Below are 21,245 nucleotides of genomic sequence, written 5' to 3'. Positions count from 1 at the left end.
CATTGCCATAGCCAACCCTCACGGTGGCTCCTGGAATTCATGCCCTTATGTAGTCGCCTCCCACAATGAATCAGGACTGGCCTGTGTGATCAATAAAATATGACAGAAGTGATGGCATGTGATTTCAGAGGCTAGGTCATAAAAGGCGTGCAACTTCCACCCTAGTCTCTCATGCTGCTCCCTCTTGGGAAAGTCAGCCACCATGCTCTTGAGTAGGCTACAGAGGGGCCCATATGGAAAAACCAATTCACCAGACATGTGAGAGTCACCTCAGAAGTGGATCCTCCAGCCACTGTCAAGCCTTCAGAGAACTGCAGACCTAGCACCCTCATGAGACACCATGCATTAACCACCCAACCAAAATGCCCCCTGAATTCCTGACCCATAGAAACCATAAGAGATGATAAAGGATTGCTATTTCAAGCCTCTAAGTTTTGGGTGTAATTTGTTGCACAGCAATGAATAATTAATGCAAATATTGTTGTTATATTTTTAAGAGGCAGTCCTTATCTGTGACAATACTTCATGCTAAACAAACACACTCAGCATTGCTCAGAGATGGCAACATGAAACCAAAGAAAGCAGCAAAAAGAGAAATGGATTGTGCACAGATATCAGCAAAATGCCCAAGACATGAAAAAGTATCTCTAGCCGGGCACGGTGGCTCATGCCTGTAATCTCAGCACTTTGGGAGGCTGAGGTGGGCGGATCACGAGGTCAGGAGTTCGAGACCAGCCTGGCCAATATAGTGAAACCCCATCTCTACTATAAATACAAAAATTAGCCGGGCGTGGTGGTGCGTGCCTGTAGTCCCAGCTACTTAGGAGGCTGAGGCAGGAGAATTGCTTGAACCTGGGAGGCGGAGGTTGCAGTGAGCCGAGATAGTGCCACTGTACTCTAGCCGGGGCAACAGAGTGAGACGCTGTCTCAAAAAAAAAAAAAAAAAAGTATCTCTAAAGTAAATGAAAGTGCTAGAGTTACAGAGAATGAATGATGTGTCTACTAGTATTCTGAATATTACTTGGTGTATTAATTCCACAGAATTAACTTTAATTCTATTTAGATGTATAAATAGGAAGGTAAATAGGCAATAAGAATAAACAAGATAATTTTTACAACATCTTTTAGAAATAGAAAATGAAAAGTTTACAGATGAAATAACTTAATATCTAAAATTTCAAGATAGTCAGGTGGGGTAAGTGGATACAGGCACAAATGAAATAAGATTGGCCATAATTTGATAACTACTAAACAGGATAATAGTTAAATAAGGAGTCCTTCTTCTAGTCTGCTATAGTTTGCATATTTGACCCTCCAAACCTCACGCTGAAATTTGATCCCCTATGTTGGAGGTGGGGTCTAGCGGGAAGTGTTTAGGCCGTGGGAGCGGATCCCTCATGAATGTCTTGGTGCCATCATTGTCATCATGGTAATGAGTGAGTTCTCAATCTATTAGTTCCCATGAGAGCTGATTGTTTCAAAGAGTCTGGCACCTCCCCCTGCCCTGCTTCCCTTGATTTCACCGTGTGATCTCTGCACACTGGCTCCTCTTTGCCTTCCACCATGGGTGGAAGCAGCATGAGGCCCACACCAGAAGCCAAACAGGTCCCAGCACCATGCTTCTTATATAGCCTGTAGAACTGTGAGCCAAATAAACCTCTTTTCTTCATAAATTACCCACCCTTAGATATTCTCTTATAGCAACACAGACTAAGACAGTCACTCCACTTTTGTATGTTTGAAGTTTTCCATAAGAAAAAGTAAAAATCAAAAAACAAAAACAACCTTGACACAGGTATTATTAATCTGATCTTACAAATGAAGAAAATGGAGGCTCAGAAGTTTAAGTAGCTTGCCCACATTCACACAGCTACTAGAGCCACTATGATTTGATGGTAAATCTGGGAGGAAAACAAACATTGTGCTGCTTTCCCAATAGCTATAATACTGTAAAACTGTAGAGCATATTAGAATTTACAAAGGGTCTTTACAGATATCTGTCATCTGAGTAGTTGGAGGAGGATGCAGCCCAAGTGTTCTTATTCCCATCATACTCAGCTATAGTAGCTGAGAGCAGCGTTTCTTTAGAAATTGTGCATTTGGCTAAAAGAAACTGAATATACAAGTGGACTATGGCCACACCATATATGAAAATAGAATCCTGACCTGGAACCTGCAGCAACCTGCTCAGGAAACCAGCTGCTAATCAATAAATAGTAAGCCAGCCTGCTGTAAGTCAGACTTACAGGAAGTCAGATTGCTACCTTAAGCCAGAAAGCCAAACAATGGCCCCTTTAACAATCAACCCAAAATGGCCAGGACTCAAAGCAGTCAGGCAAGAGACATAAATAAAGGGCATCTAAATAGGAAGAGAAGTCAAACTATCCATGTTTGTGGATGACATGATTCTATATCAAGAAAATCCCATAGTCTCAGCCCAAAAGCTCCTTCAGCTGATAAACAACTTTAGCAAAGTTTCAGAATACAAAATCAATGTATAAAAATCACTAGCATTCCTATAAACCAAGAACAGCCAGGGTAAGAGCCAAATCAGGAATGCAATCCCATTCACAGTTGCCACAAAAGAATAAAATACCTAGGAATACAGCTTACCAGGGAGGTGAAAGATCTCTACAATGAGAATTACAAAACACAGAAGAACATTCCATGCTCATAGATAGGAGGAATCAATATCATTAAAATGGCCATATTGTCCAAAGCAATTTACAGATTCAATGTGATTCCTATCAAACTACCAATGAAATTGATATAGAATCAAAAAACAGCCCAAATAGCTAAGGCAATCCTAAGCAAAAAGAACTAAGCTGGAGGATATGACATTACTGAACTTCAAACTATGCTACAGGACTACAGTAACCAAAACAGCATGGTACTGGTACAAAAACAGACACATAGACCAATGGAATAGAATGGAGAACCCAGAAATAAAGCTACACACCTACAACCATCTGATCCTTGACAAAACTGACAAAACAAGCAGTGGGGAAAAGACTTCCTATTCAATAAATGGTGCTAGGATAACTGGCTAGCCATATGCAGAAGACTGAAACTGGACCCCTTCCTTATACCATATACAAAAATCAACTCAGATGGATTAAAGATTTAAATGTAAAACCCAAAACTATGAAAACCCTGGAAGGCAAACTAGCCAATACCATTCTGGACATAGGAACTGGCAAAGATTTCATAATGAAATGGCCAAAAGCAACCACAACAAAAGCAAAAATTGACAAATGGGATCCAATTAAACTGAAGAGCTTCTCTGCACAGCAAAAGATATTATGGGAAAAGTATTTGCGAACTATTCATCTGACAAAGGTCTAATATCCAGCATCTACGAGGAACTTAAACAAATTTACAAGAAAAAAACAAACAGCCCATTAAAAAGTAGACAAAGGACACGAACACTTTTCAAAAGAAGACATACATGTGGCCAAACAGCATGTGAAAAAAAGCTCAATATCACTGATCATTAGAGAAATGCAAATCAAAATCAAAATGAGATACCATCTCACACCAGTCAGAATGGCTATTATGAAAACGTCAAAAAATAACAGATACCAGTGAAGCTGCAGAGAAAAGAGAATACTTATACGCTGTTGGTAAGAGTGTAAATTAGTTCAACTAGTATATTAATTGAACCAATTACTAAATAAAATCAGTTCAATTCATGTATAACTAATTTGTGGAAAGCAGTATGGCAATTCCTCAAAGAGCTAAAAACAGAACTATCATTCAACCCATCAATCCCATTACTGGGTATATACCCAAAGAAATATAAATTGTTCTATCATAATAACACATACATGTGTATGTTCACAATAGCAAAGACATGGAATCAACCTAAATGCCCATCAATGGCAGACTGGATTTTTAAAAAGTGGTACATATACACCATGGACTACTATGTGACCATGAAAAAGAACAAGATCATGTCCTTTGCAGGAACATAGATGGAGCTGGAGGCCATTATCCTTAGTAAACTAATGCAGTAACAAAAAAACAAATATTGCATGTTGTCCCTTATAAGTGAGAGCTAAATAATGATAAAACATGGAGAAAAAGAGGGAAACAACAGACACAGGGGCTTACTTGAGGGTGGAGGGTGGGAGAAGGTAGAGGAGCAGAAAAAATAATTGTTGGGTACTAGGCTTAGAACCAGGGTGATGAAACAATCTATACAACAAACCTATGAAGTTACCTATATGACAAACCTGCACAGGTATCCCTGAACCTAAAATAGAAGTTTAAAACATAAAAATATTAAAATTTTTAAAAAGAGACATTAAAAAATAGCCAGGACTTGATTAATAACTGAAAACTCCCCTAATTTTTGTCCCCAGTTTCAACTTAGGATCAACCAAGAAAGCCAAATGTGTGTGTGCCCCCAGTTAATCAAATAGGCTGCCCCACTTCTAGTTACCCTGCCTACAGCTTCCCCAAGCCAACAGCCTCCAATCAAGGCACACCTAAAGTCTTTCCCTTTTTTCACTGATGAAAAAAATTAATTGGACAGCCATTAGTCAAAGATGGCTCTGGTGCCTTGGATTCCTACATAAAGCAAACTGAAACCCAACTCAGTGCAAACAGTAAAACAAAACTTAAGCTTAACCTATCAGAAACCACCAAACTAACCTCAAACTAGGGACTTTCCACTTTAACCAATAAAACATATTTTCTTTGTCTTACTTTCACAAATATCTCATAAAAGTTTCCTCTCTCACCTCCTTTGGTGGAGCACTGAACCACTTGTAGTCTGGTGCTGCCCAATTCATGAATCATTGAATGCTCCAATAAACTCATTAAAATTTTAATGTGCTTAAGTTTGTGTTTTTATGCTACTATAAATGTTTCCCACTCTTCTGCCTACCTTTGAGACTCTGCCAAAATGCAAGTGACTACAGCTGACCTCCTTGCTATAGCAAGCTCAGAATAAATAGCCTTTGCTTCTTCTTATTAGATGGGTCTCTACTTTTTTCCCCAGTTGTCTTGATTTTTAAAATAAGGCAAATAAACCCAGTTGCTCAACATCCACCCTAGTTCCAGCTTATTCATATGGAGGAAAGGGAGGAAGCAAACCTCAGTTTTGTCTGGGTGGCCTTTTTAATCTTATTCCTTTAGAATAAAAGCCTGCAATTATCCTTTACCGTTTAGCTGAGAGAGCAAGCCAGAAGAGGAGTTCCTAGGAGAGTCCTGTGACACTAATCTCTCTTTTTTGTTTTTGAGACGGAGTGTCGTTCTGTCACCCAGGCTGGAGTGCAGTGGCGCGATCTCGGCTCACTGCAAACTCCGCGTCCTGGGTTCACGCCATTCTCCTGCCTCAGCCTCCTGAGTAGCTGGGACTACAGCTGCCTGCCACCATGCCCGGCTAATTTTTTGTATTTTTAGTAGAGACAGGGTTTCACTGTTTTAGCCAGGATGGTCTCGATCTCCTGACCTCGTGACCCGCCTGTCTCGGCCTCCCAAAGTGCTGGGATTATAGGCGTGAGCCACTGCGCCTGGCTCCTGTGACACTAATCTCTAAACCTGAAACCAGAGTGGATCTTGTCACTTCTAACCAAGCTCCTCACAAGTGATTCTTCATTTATCTTTTTTGAGTTTACTTTGAAAGATATTTATTTTCACTGTGAGGACTCCTGGGCTTATGGAACACCTTAAGTCAGGAGATTCCCATTAGACAAAGATAAAAAACACAACTCCCAGCAAGCCATCAGTGGATTTGCTAAGCTGTGGCAATCAGGAAAAGAAAAAAAGAGAGAGCGAGACAGAAAGGAGGAGGAGGAAGAGGGAAGAAAAGAAAACAGTAAAAACTGTTCTGAAACTCAGAAGCTAAGGATACCAAATGACTCAGGACAGAATGTTGTTTTGTCTTGAGGGAAGTGGTCCATTTAAATCAAGTATTAAAAAGCAAGGCAGTGTTAAGTGTTCCTATGGCAACGTAGTGTACAACATAGTGTATCTACGTTAGAAGCTGTTTGTAAATTAAGAAGCATGGTGCGGGGATTACCAGGAGACTGAGGGCTGCAGGACCCTTCCTCTCATTTCTCCAATGGGGCAAAAGTTGTTCCAAGGTGAACAGTGTGCCTGAGACACCCAAAGCCCTAGAATAAACCTAGGGCCTCATCCTGGAAGTGCCTTTTAAATACCACAAATCAGAAGGGAAACACCTAGGATTCTTGATTCCTGGGCTGACAGGAGGAGAAGCAAGGCTCCTTTGCTGAAATGAAATGTTAACAAGGTAAATTTGGTTATCAGGCTCTGGCCTAAAATTAGATTCAGGATAAACCTTCAGGACTGGCTAAGAATTAATCTCATTTTCAGATACGCTTACCCACTTTGATGTTGTTTAATTGAAATCTCCATCTTGTTGCTCTTGTCTAGCTAAAATGTTGTCTTGAAAGTGAGAGTTCACAGCAGCAAATTTGGATAGATCAAACCAGAGATGACACCTTGAATCTCTAGAGCCACATTCAGTGCTCAGAAGATGTGACTGGCACTCTATCCTGTCTAGTATCCTGATTAATTAGAGATCAGCAACAGTAGCCAAGGCAAAAATCTGGAAGTCCTCAAGCGTACAAAGTTGTAGTTTGTGCCTATCTGTTAATTGTACATAAGATGAGCTTGAAAGTTTGGGCTTTAATGTTACAAGTTCCTCTTTATGTCTGAGAATAGGTGGCAAGAAGCTTGAGTTCTCCTATAAGGCAGGGTTAAACTTAAATTCTGGCTCTATTATTTGTTAATCATGAAACTATGGACAAGTTACTTAACTTCCCTGTGCCTCAGTTTTTTCTTCTGCAAAATGGAGATGATCATTTTGTGATCATCTGTGAGGTACCTACCTCACAGATTGTCAGGATCAAAGGAGATAATGCATGCAAAGTACTTAGTGTATAGAGAGTGCTCAAACGGCCAGGTGCAGTGGTTCACACCTGTAATCCCAACACTTTGGCAGGCCAAGGCAGGAGGATCAGTTGAGCACAGGAGTTCAAGACCAGCCTGAGTAACATAAAGAGACCTTGTCTTTATAAAAAATAAAAATAAAAAAATAAGCTGGGCTTGATGGCATGTACCTGGTCCCAGTCACTTGGGAGGCTCAGGTGGGAGGATCCTTTGAGCCAGGGATGTTGAGGCTGCAATGATCTGCCATCGAGCCACTACACTCCAGCCTGGGTGACAGAGCAAGACCTTGTCTCAAAAAAAAAAAAAAAAAGAAAAGAAAAGGGCTCAACAAATAATAGCTATCCATTGTCTCTTTTTGCCCTACCCCCACTACTCCTATGAGAACAAAACACCAGGGGAAATGAATAGGATTCTTTCTCTCACAATAGATGAATGGTTCATAAAGCTGACAAATGCTCTGATGAACCCAGGAATGAGGATCAGGGTGTTCTGGGGCTAGGAGTAAGAAGGTGAGTATGCCACCACATGGCTCCAAGTAGCAAGCAAGCTTAGTGCCAGAGACAGCCAGCTGGGTCTTTAAGCCCCAAGTTACCCCAGCAAAGAGCTACACTTTGGTTAGCTATTAGCTTTTATTTACTCAAAAACATCCACAGGTGAATTCAGCAGTTTAAGTCCCCCTTAAACTCAGTTTATTTCTTCTGTTCCCAATATCTCCTAGGCATCCTCTGAGAGCAGGTTCTCTGCTCAATTCCACAATGGCATGGAAATGAGTCACCACCATACACATGTTCAGCTCAACTAGAGCCTTTTGTCAGTAAGTCAACTGGGCACCCTTCAGGCTCCATGACTTATTCTTCTATTTGGGAAGAAGGAAAATAGACAATAGTATCAATAATAACGTTGTCCCCAAGTCAGACCTCCAAAACATTGAATTAGAGAGAAAGGACAAGGGAAAAATGAAGTGGAGGAAGAGAGTAGTGGAGTGGAGGAGATATAATTGGGGAGCACTGGAGATGCTCCCACCTCAGTGGAAGTAATCAAGGATGTAAAAATCCCTTGGCCCAGGCATATAGGCCCTTGAGTGTTTGTTGATGGTGAATCTGAAGGTCAATGAGACAGAGTCATCTCTGATGGATAACTACTCAGAATTCTTCTCAATGCTTGTGTCCAAAGAATCAGAGGGATGGCAGACCACACAGGCTTTGAAGATCAAAAGGTAGGTTTCCTTGAACTTCTTTATTTTATAGGCATAGACGATAGGGTTCATCATGGAGTTGGCATGGGACAGCAGGATGCCCATGTACAGCACAAGCTGTGGTACCTTACCATTAAAGTAGATGATGCAGTTGATGATAGATAAAGGCAGCCATGACAGAGCAAACAAGAAAAGAACCAGAAACAAGGACTTAGCCGTCTTGAACTCCCGTCCATAAAATCCACCTGTCTCTTTGGACTTAGATAAGTTTGGACTGAGTTTTTTCCGAATGATGTAAAAGATGTCAAGATAGATGGCGCACATGACAACCAGGGGGATGAAAATCCAGGTGAAGAAGCTGAAGTATACCATGTAGTCCATTCTCATGACGGAAACGAATTGGCATGAAAGGAAGGTGACATTTCTGTGGTACTCTGAGGTCAGTTTCATGTTCCAGCCAAACATGGGGGTCAATCCCACCAGGAATGACACCAACCAGCAAAGGCCCAGGGCCAGCCATATTCTTCTGTGAGTGGTGACCCTCTTGTATCTGTGTGAATGAAGACAGCCAGTGAGTCCACAGCAGTAATTGCTAAAGGGTAGGGGAGATGGAGCTGGTAAAGGAGAGAGAGAGAGGTGAGAAAGGCATATACTCTCTTAATTCTCCAATCTTCTGCTAAGAGAGGGCAGCATTGATATTCTATGGTGATTCCAGCTAAACTCCACTGGATATGAAGACAAGATGAGCAGACAACGATTGGAGAAAAATCCAGGAAACTTCTCTGGGGACTTTTCCAAAGAAGAACACTCTTGAATGGGTAAGGAAGATGTTGCCTAGAGTCAAGTGCTTACGTGCTCCACTCAGGGCTCCACTTCCTGAGAGCTATACAACAGTTACCTATCTTTTCTTTTTCTTTTTTTTTTTTTTTTAACTCAAAAACATCCACAGGTGAATTCAGCAGTTTCAGTCCCCCTTAAACTCAGTTTGCTCCTTCTGTTCCCAATAAGGTGTAAGCCCAAGAATTATTCAATTCCTGGGAGCTGAGATTCATCAAAATCTCCTAGGATTGTCTGCCTGGTGAGAAATGATATTCTCAAAGCAAGCTTGCCTGCTGTTCTTGGCACTGTTCTGTTTGGCTGTTTTGCAGATTCTCATAAATTATACTATGCCTCCCCGACACTTCCCCTCTACCTGTGCCTGCTCCTGCTTCTCTATCTTCATGGGCATCCATACTTGGTATTTGAGTTAAATGAATCAATGAAGTTACAAAATTGTGTTGAAGTGTTTCAGAGACCTTTAAAGACTCATCCAGTAAGAGTCCCCCTTTCTCCTTAAACTGTCCTTCCTGACAGCAGCCTATACAGACCACAAAAAGGAAACAAATATAGTTAAGTATCAGTAGATTTTTATCTCAATTAAATCTCACAACAAACAGGAGATATTTTATTATAACCTCAATTTTATTGATGGCAATTGTGAAAATAATAGTAATGATAGCCACCATTTATTGAGCACAGACTGTGTGACAGGTATGTTTCTAAGAGCTTTACATATGTTAACGCATTTCATCTTATGAGGATAGTGCAATTATCCCCATTTTGTAGATTAAAAAGTGAAACACAAACAAGTAACTTCTACAAGTTAGAAGTGGTGGGGCTAAAACTAAAACAAGGTAAGTCTGAGTTCCGAGCATCGTAACCACTGTGATACAGAGTGGAAACCAAAGGAGATAAAGTTAAACAACTTGTTCAAGATCAGATCTCTAATCTGGGATTTGAATCCAGACTGTCTACATCTAAAGCTTGTTTGTAGCTCCCTCACTCTGCTCTTTCCTCCAGAGAAGTGAGGAGAAACACGAGACCAATGCAATTTAGGTCACCTGGGGAAGTAGATTTCTCCATTTGGCAGTTCGTTCTATTCATATGGTCACATGTAATGAAGAATATTTTTACGAAAAAAGCTCTCACATCTCAGGAGGAGGAGGAAAAATATACATATATATAGGACGTATATATTTAATATGATAAATATATAGGACATATATATTTAATATGATAAATATATAGGACATATATATTTAATATGATAAATATATAGGACATATATATTTAATATGATAAATATATAGGACATATATATTTAATATGATAAATATATATAGGACATATATATTTAATATGATAAATATATATAGGACATATATATTTAATATGATAAATATATATAGGACATATATATTTAATATGATAAATATATAGGACATATATATTTAATATGATAAATATATAGGACATATATATTTAATATGATAAATATATAGGACATATATATTTAATATGATAAATATATAGGACATATATATTTAATATGATAAATATATAGGACATATATATTTAATATGATAAATATATAGGACATATATATTTAATATGATAAATATATATAGGACATATATATTTAATATGATAAATATATATAGGACATATATATTTAATATGATAAATATATATAGGACATATATATTTAATATAATCAATATATATAGGACATATATATTTAATATAATAAATATATATAGGACATATATATTTAATATAATAAATATATAGGACATATATATTTAATATAATAAATATATATAGGACATATATATTTAATATAATAAATATATAGGATATATTTATTATATTAAATATTAAATATATAGGATATATACATATAATATAATAAATATATATAGGATATATACATTTAATATAATAAATATATATAGGATATATACATTTAATATAATAAATATATATAGGATATATACATTTAATATAATAAATATATATAGGATATATACATTTAATATAATAAATATATATAGGATATATACATTTAATATAATAAATATATAGGATATATACATTTAATATAATAAATATATATAGGATATATACATTTAATATAATAAATATATAGGATATATACATTTAATATAATAAATATATATAGGATATATACATTTAATATAATAAATATATATAGGATATATACATTAAATATAATAAATATATATAGGATATATACATTAAATATAATAAATATATATAGGATATATACATTAAATATAATAAACATATATAGGATATATACATTAAATATAATAAACATATATAGGATATATACATTAAATATAATAAACATATATAGGATATATACGTTTAATATAATAAACATATATGGGATATGTACGTTTAATATAATAAACATATATGGGATATGTACGTTTAATATAATAAACATATATGGGATATGTACGTTTAATATAATAAACATATATGGGATATGTACGTTTAATATAATAAACATATATGGGATATGTACGTTTAATATAATAAACATATATGGGATATGTACGTTTAATATAATAAACATATATGGGATATGTACGTTTAATATAATAAATATATATGGGATATATACGTTTAATATAATAAATATATATATTGGAATATATATATATATTCCAAGAATCCCTTTCTCAACATTGAAGTGGACACAGAATAGGAAGCAAAGATAAAATAATAACCTACATTTGCAAAACAACAGAACCATCAGTTTATCTCCTCTTATTCTTATCTGCCTGCTTCTCCTAAAATAATAAGTCTTATCTAGTAGGCTTTTATCATTTCTAAAACTGAAGAGCATTTTCTACTAATTAAAGATGCATCAAGATTTCATCATTTTTAGCCAAGGATTAGTAATTATAGCTGGAGGGATTGAGCACCCACCCCTAGTCAGTGGAGAAAGGATTGGAGCATTCCTCTGATTCTAGCTCCTGAATCCCAGCTCATTGTTGCTAACCCCCTCACAGACCATATCACAAAAAGACACTTATTGCCCTCTTTCAACATCAAGGGCCAATTTGGATTCATTTTTACTCAAAAAGTCTGGGCTCTGGGCTTTGTAGCCTCATTTCCCAGGTGTCTCAATTGCTGCCCACCCCACGCCACAGGCTACCTGACGGTAAGCTTGACCCGCAAGTATCGGTCCACAGCGATGGCCAGCAAGGACATGATGGAGGCGTGGGTAAAGATAAGCAGTAGGCAGGTCATAAAAAGGCAGCTGTAGAAGTGGATTGTGATGCCCAGGCTGACAACAACGGCCAAAGGCATGACCAGCACCCCAACAGCAATGTCAGCCAGGGCTAGAGAGACAATGAAATAGAAGGTGGTGGTCTGCAGGCTGGGGTTCAGCTTGACCACGCAGATGACCAGCACGTTGCCCACTATGGCGCAGAGTCCAATGAAAATCTCCATGGTGATGTAGGTAACACTGGCCAATGACAGAGCAGTGCTGTTGTTGGGCATCTTGCCTTCCCAAGGGAACCTCCACAGGGACAGGTGAGCCAGCAAGATCCGTCTGTAGGGCCAGTGGGCCTAGCTCTCGCCAGACGTCTTCCCAGAGGTCCATGTGCAGTGACAGTCTAAAATTCCCAACTTGCTCATTCCTACCCTTTTCTGGTGAGGTGATCTCTTGGAAACCCCTCTCCTTAGAAAGGGCTCATCACAGGTGGGTCACTTCCAGCCCCTTTATGCGCCGCACATCCTCAAGTTTCCAGAACGCTGTAGGACGGCTCTATATGGACTGAATCTGAAAGTGCTGCTGCTCTTAGTTCCCCAAACAGATGTCCTCAAGGCCTCTGCCTGCAGCTTTTTGGCTTTTTGAGTTCCATCGAGATAAGCAACCCTCTTCAGGGGTGTTTCAGGAAGTGAGATGGGCTAAGAGGAAGTACAGAGCCCAGAACTCTCAGCAAAAAGATGGAAAGAGCAGAAGAGGAGTCATGAGTGGCACAGAGAGGGCTCAAGACAAGATTGGGTATCAGAGTTCATTCATTCAGGGACCAGATGACAGTGCAGGATCAGGTGGAAGTGGAGCTGGAAGCACTGACTATGCAATCTTTCTGCCAGCTTAGCAAAAAGATCTCATGATAAGGAGGCAAACGGGAGAAGAAGAGGAACAAAAAAGAGACTTTGGTGGCAGCCTCCTAACCTTAGCCAGAACTATTCCTGCTAAGCTCTTACACGAGTTGACGCTTTGCTGAGCACAGCGGATACCCAGCCTTTGCAGCAAAGATCCTTGGTCAAAGGGATAAGCAAAGATTCCCTGCTCAGGACAAAAACTCAGCACCTCTGCGAAGCATCACACCTGCTTAGCCTCCACCTCTCTTTCTCAGCTCACACCCCAGCAAAATCACACTGGCCCTTACACTGGCAGCCGGCCAATGTCCAACCTATGTGAGGAACGACAGAATAGCAGAATGACCAGACATACAGAAAGAAGGGAAAAGAATGTGTGCAACAGAATCAAATGGCATATCCTCCTGCCCACACTCCCCAAGCCTCAGTCCCATCCCCGCAGGAACAGGTGACTGTCTGGGAATCAGCCCCCTCTCCCTGAAGCTGCTTACCTAGTCACCAACTTCTGGGAACCAGACACTTGCACGCCATTGTTATTTGGGGAGCCCACCTGGTTCAGGTGCTTCTCAGCACCACCCAAAGGGATTATTTTAACCAGGCGTGTTAGAGAGGCAGCAAGAAGGAACACTTGGACCCAAGCCCACACAGTGGCTTGAGAGCTTTATCATTTTTACCTTAAGCATCTAAATATGTACAGCCCAAAATAAAATTCAGTAGTAACAACAATGGTGTTCTGGTGTTTACTAACAAACACTTTGGAGTGGGGCATAAAGGAGACGCCTCTGCCTGGGGCTCATCAGGGTCCTCTTGTTAGTTGCTCTGCTCCGGCATCATTCATTGATTCCGCTCCCGACCCCCACCCTGTATCCCAAGTTGATCCAAGTCTTACCAAATCCCACACTCATCCCCGCCAGACTTGTCATTTCTCCCTGAGCAAACTCCCCAGACATTAAAAAGGGCAGTCCTCTCCAACTGAATTTCCATCATTCTAGTATTTTCCAATGTCAGTTCTGCCCACATCCCTGCACTGCTGGAACTTGAAAAGCTTCATCAGCCTCCAATGTGTCCCTCATAAATGTTTCTACTGTAATTGTTTTCTTTATCTGTGCTTCAGAGAAGGAAGTTACCACGAGAAATTTCTAGGAGGCTGCACGCTGCCAAAAAAAAAAAAAGAAAAAAAAAGAAGCCTTTCTCACTGTATAGCACTCTTTGAACCTTGGTTAAACACTGCAAAAAACCCTCCCTCCCCTACTCCAGTACGTAGGTGAGTTCTTTTGGAATCAGTCCATCTCAGCTGGATCAGAGAAACCAAGGAAAGGGGTTTGTGTCCAAACACAGCATGCTGTAGGCAAGATAACACATGAAAGAATAACCCACAAGAGAGAATAAAGGCAGGAGACACACTTAGGGTCACCAGCCCAGCCACCTCTGCCCATCTGGGAATTCTACCCTCAGAATTGTCTGCACATACCACGGGGGTTTCTTTTCTGTGAACAAGGGAATCCCTTCCTTCATGTTCTCTGAATAGACAAGGTCCACCACTGCTGGGGTGGGGTGATTTGAGAACAGAGGGGAAGGACTTTCACAGTCACTTAACATTTTGGCCTGGAACCTGACCCTAGATTGAAAACCAAAAGGCAATCTGGGAAAGAGGACAGAGAGGCTGGGGCAGAAGGTCACCTCATTTGCCCATTCCTACCACTGCACCCACAGCCCGTGGCGCACAGCCACTCTTGGTCATGTGCCTCATCACATCTCAAGTAGATGCTGCAGCCTCCTACTCGGCGCCTCAGGCAACCAGAGGAACCACGCCAGAGCTCAATGCCCAGGATGACCCCTGCCCCTTCTAAACCATTTGGTCTGTGCATTGCCTCAGGATCAAGTCCAGACTCCTTAGAGTGGCTTATACCCTTCTGATGGGTCTCCCAGCCTCTGCAGTCTCCTGTCACCTGGGTCCGCACAGACACCATTGGCTGCACTACACTGAGCAACTCGTGGCTCAGAGTCATTCTCTTTCGCTTCCTCTCCCCTGTGCACACACTCTTTGTCTGGTTTGCAGGGCCCTTCTCCCCCAAGTCTACCTAGAAAACAAATACTTTTCCTCTAAGACTGTTCCCCAACAGGACCTTGAAGAAAACTTCCCAGTCTTCACCTCTCCTCTGGGACCGCACTGTGCTGTGTGTATATGACTTCCCTGCTTAGCCTGTAAGTTCCTGGAGGGCAGGGACCACCACTTTCCATTTCTGCATTTCTCATCCCTACTATGATGCCTGGCAGATCATCAGTGCTCAGTACATTTTTGATGAATGAATAGGAAAACACTTCAGTGAATCAGGTGGCATAAACTAGGCATTGGGTATATAAGGAAACAATAAATCAGCGAGGACTCTTAAGTGCTCTCCATCATACCAACTACTCAGTGTTAAGCAGCTTATATTCACAGACTCATTCAATACTCTCGAATGAAATAGATACTACCATTATGCTGAGCAAGTTGAGGCTCAGCGGGGTTAAATAACTTGCCCAAAGTTGTAAGCTAGGCAGTGGCAAAGCCAGCATTCAAACCCAGGCTTCTGCTTCAGAACCCAGGTTCTGAATGGCAGCCCTCAGTAAGTAAATGAGCAAATAAATTCTACAAACCTTTCAAAAGTACAAGGAGTCCCTGGGTTTGATGTTGCCATGCTATCAAATTCAGTAGAGATCAGTATTCTCAGATCTAAAAAAGAAAGTAGCCACCAAGACTATAGGCACAAAGCGCAAGTATAATGTAGATTTGGCAACTGCTCTGAGCTAGGAAGAGATGGCAGGACCAGAGAGATGACTGCATGAGCAGGCCGCTGGTAAGGCTGGGGCCCCAACGTGAGCTCTGGGCCAGAAAGGAAACCATTTTTATTGGATCAAGGTACGAATTTTTTCTTAAAAAAAAAAAAAAATATATATATATATATACACACACACACATATATATACACACACACACATATACACATATATACACACACACACATATATATACACATATATATATATACACACACACACACATATATATATATATGTTAACTGTGGTTAACTGTGGTTCAGGAGAATTTCCCACCTAAAAGAAAGACCATGGCTGTTTTCAATTTTACTAGAAGAGGCTGGGTGTGGTGGCTCAGCCTGCAACCTTAGCACTTTGGGAGGCTGAGGTGAGAGGATTGCTTGAGGCCAGGAGCTCAAGACCAACCTGGCCAACATAGTGAGACCCCACCTCTATTTTTTTTTATTAAAAATAAATTTTAAAATTCTACTAAAAGAACCTGAACTCCATCAGGGAAGCAAAGATCTAGGAGAAAACCATTGGCTTAAATCACAGGAAGAGTGACTGGAGGGGAAAGGCCTCACCTGTCCCAAACCCTGGCCTGGGGCCTACTTGGGTCTGATGTCACTGGGCACAGCTCAACCACAAGGCTGCAACCTTGCCCTTGGGGTTCCGCTTAACAATCTGAGAGGCTGGCAAGAGAGATGATTCATCTGATCCTTTGCAGCTTCTCAGAAAAGCCTAAAAAACCCCAGTTGCCAGCCTACAAAAACAGTAAGATGCAGTGTTAGCAGGAGCCCAGGGAAAAGGCCTCTGGAGCCCTAGAGCTGGTCCACGGGCAGCTGAGACCGGATGTCAGGCAGGCGAAAGGTGGGGCTTCTGCCCAAGGCTGTCTCCCACCCCACGGCCGTCTGCAGAGTTGCACAAAATCAGCTTGCTCACTTCCTCTTGGCCCCATCACCACTTCCCCAAAGCCTTATATTTTTATAGAGCTTCATGTTTGCCAGCCGACAGCTGAGGCTTAGAAAAGACAAGTGCTCAGGGTCAGCCCTGAAGGTGGCGCTTCCTAGGCCCCTCCCCCACCATTCTCCGGGCTCTGCCTCTCCATCAAGCCCCGGGGGTCAGGCTGGGCTTTCCCGCGCTGGGGGCTGATCTGGAGCCGCTGTCCACACGGGCCTTCTAACCAGGGCCCAGCCACTGAGGCCAATCCAAGCAGCCCAAGACTCACAGGCTGTAGTCTGCGCACAAGGAGTTTCACTCCATGCCAGTGTTGGTGGGAGGGAGGGTGAGGCCTGGAAAGGGAGGTCAAGGTTCCTTCACTCTGAGCAACAGGAAATCCTGCCCCACGAAGGGGAGCTGCTCTGGGCGCTCAGCCTCACCCTCCAGACCCCCTCACCCACACCGAGTGTGTCAGGAGGTCTCCAGGCCCCGGGGGAAAGAGAAGGGTTCAGCTAACTGAACTCAAGGCACTCAGAAAGTCGGGAAGCGTTTCAGCTGCCGGAGACTTAGCACGGTAGCATCAGCTTCAAGCGTCTGAAAGAATGATTCCTGCGTCCCAGCTGAGGCGCTATGCTCAATGGTGGCCACCAGAGGGCAGCACGTTTCTGTTGTCATTCGAGACCCAGGCTGCTGCCGAGAAAGAAAACGGGAAGAACTTGAAACGCTCCTTTGAAACTGCTTAACCAGCAGCCTCAGATGGTGCAGAAAATGAAAGAAGTGAGAATTAAGGGAAGGCAAAGGGGTCGAGAATAGGTAGCCAACTGCCTAAAGTCAATCCAATCCCATAGAATATTCTTGGGCAGTACCAAATTCAGTCCTCCTGACTCCGGAAGGTTGAGAAGCAGCTTTGCCTTTCAAACCTGTGACTGTTCCAATAAAAACAGTATTTGTGTTTTGCTTTGTCATGTGCAAAGCTCCTCCCACAATCAACTTTACTTAATTAACTCAACAACCTCACAAGGCAGGTATCATCAATCTCATCTCACAGAGGAGGAAACTGAGGCAGGGGGAATGAGTGATCTGCTCAGGATCATACATCGCCAGGCGCGGTGGCTCATGCCTGTAATCTCAGCACTTTGGGAGACCGAGGCGGGCGGATCACGAGGTCAGGCGTTCTAGACCAGCGTGGCCAACGTGGTGAAACCCCGTCTCTACTAAAAATACAAAAATTAGCTGGGCGTGGTGGCAGGCGCCTGTAATCCCAGCTACTCAGGAAGCTGAGGCAGGAGAATCGCTTGAATCCGGGAGGCGGAGGTTGCAGTGAGGTGAGATCGCAACACTGCACTCCAGCCTGGGTGACAGAGCGAGACTCCCTCTCAAACAAACAAACAAACAAACAAAAGCAGCACCAGGATGGGAGCCCAGCTCCTGGTCTCCTCGCTTAAGATGAGAATGGCGAAGACCAGGAGGGATTTGCCAGTAGGGGGTTGCAGTGGAATTTTTAGCCACATATATCATTGATCCTTCCCTTGGCATCTGTCAACCTCTGACCTATCTTTCCCCTCCTGTGAGCTCAGGTCCCACTGGTCAACCTTCCCAGCCTTTGCTGGAGAGCTTCCAAGATTTCTCCAAAAGCCTCATGTCTCTTGGCCACCCAGCCTCCTCTTTCTCACAGTCCTAGGCTTCTGGGTGCTCAGGCCAGGTGTCCCCACCCCTATCAGGGGTTATTCACGGTGGTAGGGCCTCATCCCTTGATTTCACCCAGGAAGACTTTGGATCCTGATGTTGATTCTCATGCCCTTTATCTAAACACCGGGAAGTGTAGGAATGAGTTCTGGATATACCAACTACTGATCCCAAATGTTTACAGTAGGACAATGTCCTGGTCTCCTTCTTTTAACCTGCTACCTACCAAATGGGACGAAACTTCTTACGGAATTGCATGCAAACCTTACTGCCACAGTGGGAGATAAGCAACCTCCTGATTTTGATGGCATGTGTCTTCCCCTCCTACTGCACAAGGTCCTTTCATAATTATTACTGTAAGAGCTGCCATTGATAAAATGCCAATTCACATGTGCCAGGCACTATGCCAGGTGTTTTGCATACATCAGTCACAATTCTATATCAATCCTGCTGGGAAGTATTATTAGATCCATTTCACAGATAGAAAACTAAGGCTAGGAGAGAATTGACTCACTCTGGGCAGCACAGCAGCAAATGGCAGAGCTAGGGCCTGAACCCAAGTCTATATTGGCTGCAAAGCCCTGGCTCTTTCAATGAGCCACACAAAAACAGTCCAATATCAATTATGCCAAAACCCAAACTGCCATTTTGGGCAGACATTCTTCGGTATCCTAATGGGTAGACTTGCTTCCTAGGCTGGGCCAGCTATTGAAGGCCGTGCATTCTGCGTCAATTGTCTACTCTCCAGCTCCTGTCAAAGCTCAGCCAAGAGTTTTATTCCAGGCCCGTGGAGAGCAGCCAGCAGGCCCTTCGTCTACACTCCCTTCCCGCACCTCCTGCGTCTACTCCCTGATCAGACAACAGCACTGCAAAACCGTTTTACTTTAGTTCCCTGCTGAAATGCCTTCCCAGATGACCTTAGTCCCTCTGCTTTTTATGAAAGGTTAATATAAAAAAACTGTCCTATGAAGTATGTCTCGGCGTTTCATCATCATCGAAAATACTATCTGTTGCTATGTCTCTTACATAAAGTTTCATAGGATAAATTTCTCTGAGGAGTTTTAGTGCTAGAAAAGAGGTCGTTTTTCTTAATAAACTAGACTGCCTTGTTCATCCGGTTAGTGGCAGAGCTTTGTCTCATTCATTTGTGTGTAAGCAGCCAGGAGTGTCAGAGCCGATGTTCGGTCTCGGTAATCACACTTGACTTAGGTTTTCTAGGATGCCTTTGTGCCCCATATCATTCCTTGACCACCCGAGTTTTAGTAATTCTGTCAGGCCCTGTTTTTCATGAGGAGCTGCACATCATTTTTGGCAGTGTGCAAGGTGTAAGAAATAACTCCGTAGAACTCACATTAGAAGGAGTACTCATTTATTTTCAGGCATATTGCAGGTTGATCGGTCCAGTCTGTCATGCAGGAATACCTGTCAGAACCCCCATGATTTGGGGGTGAGGGTTTTTTTCTCCCACAAGTGGTCCAAAATAACATTTTCAATGATCAATTTTGGCAAAAGAGAAAAAACTGATGAGACTGAAAATGTCCCCTCATGTGAAGTGAGTCTTTTAATACAGCACTCACGGGCACCCACATCCAGCAATATTTAGGAAATGCTTCATTAGGAATCGCACTGGGTAAACCATAATGCTATGATTCCCCCAGGAAGAATGTATTTTTATTGGTGTGTGCCCCACCTATTTCCACAAAGTACTGAAGTTACTGTCAGGCTGAGTTGATGGCTTCTTCCTCTGCACTCCCACATCGCTTTACACATTCCTCTCTTGGAGCACTTACTACACTATTCTGTAGTTATTTATTTACATGACTGCTTCTCCCACTAGCTGGTAAACTCCTTAAATGAAGAAATTATGTCTTATTCATTTTTGTGTCTTCCTCCCACTCCCCTTCTCCCCAAAGCACGAAGATCCTAAAATATACCTGCCACGTAAGAAACCTGCAATAAATTCCAGTTGAATGTATTATGTATTATTCTCAGGTCTGTCTTCTCCTTACCTGTAAGAATGCTGGCTATACCTCTCTATGTCCAGTGAGGAATCAGAAGGGATATTTGGAAGACCTCCTCCTCAACAAAAAGTAGGTTTTTGTGTCTTCTAACTTCAATCACAAACCAGTACAGATAGAAAACACCATGTGACCTATTTGGGTCTAGTTAAAGGAACCCTCAGACAGAATGTCTAATATTTACATTACAGTTGCTATTTCAGCATTTTTACCTATAACCACCCATTTCATTCCCTCATCTCTGTGATCTGTCTCAAATGGTGCCTTTTATACACACACACACACACACACACACACACACACACACATCCACATGCTCTCTCCATCCTCTCTGTTTATTTCGTATGCCACATCTTTCACAGTCAGAGCTCGTTTGTTCATTTGCTTGTCTTTGGTCTGTCCCCTTGCTTGTCTTGTTCACAATTCTATCTGCCAGACCTGGAACCACCTCTGGCCCTAGTTACCAGCTTAGTCTGACACATTACTCCTGATCACTGACCACTGATCTTGCCCCAAATCACAGTGTTCATGATGGGGTTTTTAGGACACAACACATTTGGAGTAAGATGGAACACCAGAGGGAACGGAGGCCCAGAGTAGCCAGTTCAGGGTCAAAACTAGAAAAGCAGCCAGGTTTCTTTGCTAGCAAGCCCCCTTCACTGGCTCCTTTGTCACTCTGTCCCCATTTTCTGAAACCTGGGCCAAAGAGCTTAGGGCC

The 21,245-nt window shown here is 41.9% G+C and overlaps 1 protein-coding gene across 7 annotated transcripts in view; it reads right to left on the bottom strand.

Moving 5' to 3' along the window:
- The window catches only part of LOC129021336 (adenosine receptor A3), an 88,571-nt gene that overhangs the window by 16,075 nt on the left and 51,251 nt on the right, over positions 1-21,245 (bottom strand). Inside the window, exons 1-2 of one of the 7 annotated variants that reach the window (XM_054466575.1) lie at positions 12,126-12,843; positions 7,537-8,730 (exon numbers count right to left, since the gene is read on the bottom strand). The exons of 2 other annotated variants lie outside the window; for them this stretch is intronic. In XM_054466575.1, coding sequence (XP_054322550.1) covers positions 8,709-8,730; positions 12,126-12,475 — 372 coding nt within the window. In that variant the 5' untranslated portion in view covers positions 12,476-12,843 and the 3' untranslated portion in view covers positions 7,537-8,708. Of the gene's footprint in view, positions 1-7,536; positions 8,731-12,125; positions 13,797-21,245 lie in introns of those variants that run through there. 4 more of the 7 variants (XM_054466523.1, XM_054466564.1, XM_054466553.1 and 1 more) reach the window with 4 other exon arrangements.

This window comes from Pongo pygmaeus, chromosome 1, assembly GCF_028885625.2.
Source record: "Pongo pygmaeus isolate AG05252 chromosome 1, NHGRI_mPonPyg2-v2.0_pri, whole genome shotgun sequence".
NCBI classification, from domain to species: domain Eukaryota; kingdom Metazoa; phylum Chordata; class Mammalia; order Primates; family Hominidae; genus Pongo; species Pongo pygmaeus.
The sequence above is the reverse complement of the archived record's forward strand: the minus strand, read 5'-3'. Positions and strand labels throughout refer to the sequence as shown.